Source organism: Octopus bimaculoides, chromosome 26 (assembly GCF_001194135.2).
Source record: "Octopus bimaculoides isolate UCB-OBI-ISO-001 chromosome 26, ASM119413v2, whole genome shotgun sequence".
Classification (NCBI taxonomy): domain Eukaryota; kingdom Metazoa; phylum Mollusca; class Cephalopoda; order Octopoda; family Octopodidae; genus Octopus; species Octopus bimaculoides.
Genome location: NC_069006.1, coordinates 200,923 through 203,461, shown reverse-complemented (window position 1 = coordinate 203,461; position 2,539 = coordinate 200,923). Strand labels below are relative to the sequence as shown.

The 2,539-nt window shown below is 44.2% G+C and overlaps 1 protein-coding gene across 3 annotated transcripts in view; it reads left to right on the top strand.

Annotated features, from left to right (window-relative positions):
* The window catches only part of LOC106881618 (mitofusin-2), a 52,515-nt gene that overhangs the window by 15,986 nt on the left and 33,990 nt on the right, over nucleotides 1-2,539 (top strand). For all 3 annotated transcript variants that reach the window (XR_008266864.1, XM_014932083.2, XM_014932082.2), the window contains exons 5-6: nucleotides 350-471; nucleotides 1,982-2,090. Coding sequence is in view for 2 of the 3 variants with exons in the window: in XM_014932083.2 (XP_014787569.1) it covers nucleotides 350-471; nucleotides 1,982-2,090 (231 nt within the window). In the remaining variant the exon portion in view is untranslated. The remainder of the gene's footprint in view (nucleotides 1-349; nucleotides 472-1,981; nucleotides 2,091-2,539) is intronic.

Genomic DNA, 2,539 nt, shown 5'->3' with positions numbered 1-2,539 from the left:
CCCACTCTCACTCGCTCCCGCTCACTCACTTTCACTCTCACTCACTCACTCCCACTCTCACTCACTTGCTTCCTCTCTCGCTCCCGCTCTCAATTCACTCGCTCCTGCTCTTTCATTCGCTCCTGCGCTCTCTCTTTCACTCCCTCTCTCACTTGCTCCTTTTCTCACTCTCTCTCACTGTCCCTTTTTTTCTTTTTCACTCTCCTCCTCCTCCTCACTCTTCCACTCCTCTCACTCTCTCTCCAACTATTTCTCATTGTTGTGTCTTTTTGTTATAAACAGAACAGGTTCCCAAGATCATATTTTGGAAGTCCTCACTGGTTACTTTACTCTCTCTTTCTCTCCTCAGGACATCAAGCAATTGGCCCACGCCCTCAGCAACTTAAAGCTTGATTCAAATGCGTGCATACGGATTCTTTGGCCAAAAGACAAGTGCCGCCTGCTCAAAGAAGATGTAATCCTAGTTGACAGGTAAGAGAAAGAAAGAAAGCAACTTTTTGTATCCCCGGTGCAGGAAGTCCTGCCATTTCTCTATGCTTGGTGCCAGGGTTTCTTCCATTTTCTGTGTGGGGGGTGTGAGGGGTCTTTCCATTCTCGGATTGTTGTCTGTGACACTAGAAAACATTGTGAAATGTGGAAAATTAGTGGAAAAGTTGAGACAAGAATGCCAACAACAGTGGCTGAATACTGACTATAACATTACGTGTGTGTGTGTATGTATATATATTATTATAAAAAGGAGAAAATGCATTATTCCTTTTACATTGCAGTTAATTAGTTCCAAAATATATTATTGTTGTTAAATCATTTCAAAATATATTATTGTTGTTAAATCATTTCAAAATATATTATTATATTTTCTAACATATATTATGTCCAGGAGTGGCTGTGTAGTAAGAAGCTTGCTTCCCAACCACGTGGTTCCGGGTTCAGTCCCACTTCATGGCACCTTGGGCAAGTGTCTTCTACTATAGCCACGGGCTGACCAAAGCCTTGTGAGTGGATTTGGTAGACGGAAACTGAAAGAAACCTGTCATATGTATATTTGTGTCTGTGTTTGTCCCCCTCCCATCACTGCTTAACAACCGGTGTTGGTGTGTTTACATCCCCATAACTTAGCGGTTCGGCAAAAAAGACCAATAGGGTAAGTACTAGGCTTAAAAAATAAGTCCTGGAGTCTATATGTTCAGCTAAAACTTAAAGCAGTGCTCCAGCATGACTGAAACAAGTAAGGGACTAAAAGCATAATATGGCTTTGGAGGTGCCAGCCAGGGCCCTAGTAGAACAGAAGGCAGTCATCGACGGTGCCGTATAGTGGGATTGAAACCAGAGCAGAAGAATTGAGAAGCAAACTTCTTAACCATACAATGTGTGTGTGTGTGTGTGTGTCCATCCATCCTATCTTTTTTCTTTTACTTGTTTCACTCACTGGACTGCGGTCATGCTGGAGCACAACCGTGAAGGGCTTCAGTCAACCCTTGTACTTGTTTTTTCTAAATCTGGTACTTATTCTATCGGTCTTTTTTGTTGTTATAAGAATGTAAACGAACCAACAGTGGAGTGGGGACAAACATTAACACACACACATGCGCATGATGGGTTTCCTTACAGTTTCTGCATACGAAATTCCCTCACAATTCATTGGTTGGCCCTGGGCCATGGTAGAAGACACTTGCCCAATGTGTTGTGCAGTGAGACTGGACTTGAAACCTTACGGCTGGACAGTGAGCTGCTTGACTGCACAGCCATGTCCCTTCCGACACAGACAGCGTGTCACAATTTTTTAAAACCGGGATAAACACTCTGATAAATACTGCATCCCCACGTGTGATAAGGGGTGGCTAAAATATAGCAGCCAAAACCTCAAAACATCACTTTGCAAGCCATGGCAGCAGAGCAGATTGTGAAAATGGTGATGGTTTATTGCTGTGTGTTCAATTTTCTCTCTCTCTCTCTCTCTCTCTCTCTCTCTCTCTCTCAGCCCTGGCATTGATGTGTCCCCTGATCTTGACAACTGGATTGATGCTCACTGTTTGGATGCAGATGTCTTCGTTCTGGTTGCCAATGCTGAATCAACCCTCATGCAAACTGTAAGTACTCTCCCTTTCACTCAATCATTACTCCTCATCATTCTCTCCTCCCACCTTATCACTCTTCTATGCTTTCTCTTTCACTTTGTTACTCCTCCCACTTTACCTCTCCTCCCTACTTTCTCATCCCACTGCTTCTGATTCTTCTTGTCACCTCCCACAACTCCTCCCCACCTTGTCTCTCACCCTAATACTCCTCGCCAGTCTCTCTTCCCACCTTACCACTTTTCTCTATCTTATCTCTCATCCCGCTACTCTTCACCATTGACTCCCCTTTGCTTTCTCTCTCTCTCTCTCACACTGCCACTCCTCCCTACCACTGCTCAGTACTTTATATCTCACCCTGCTACTCCTGATTCTTGTCACCACTGCTCCCCCCTCACCTACTCTCATAAGACTCATCAAGGGGTCCTCTACGTGATCAGTTGACTTTGCTAGAAATAGCAGCC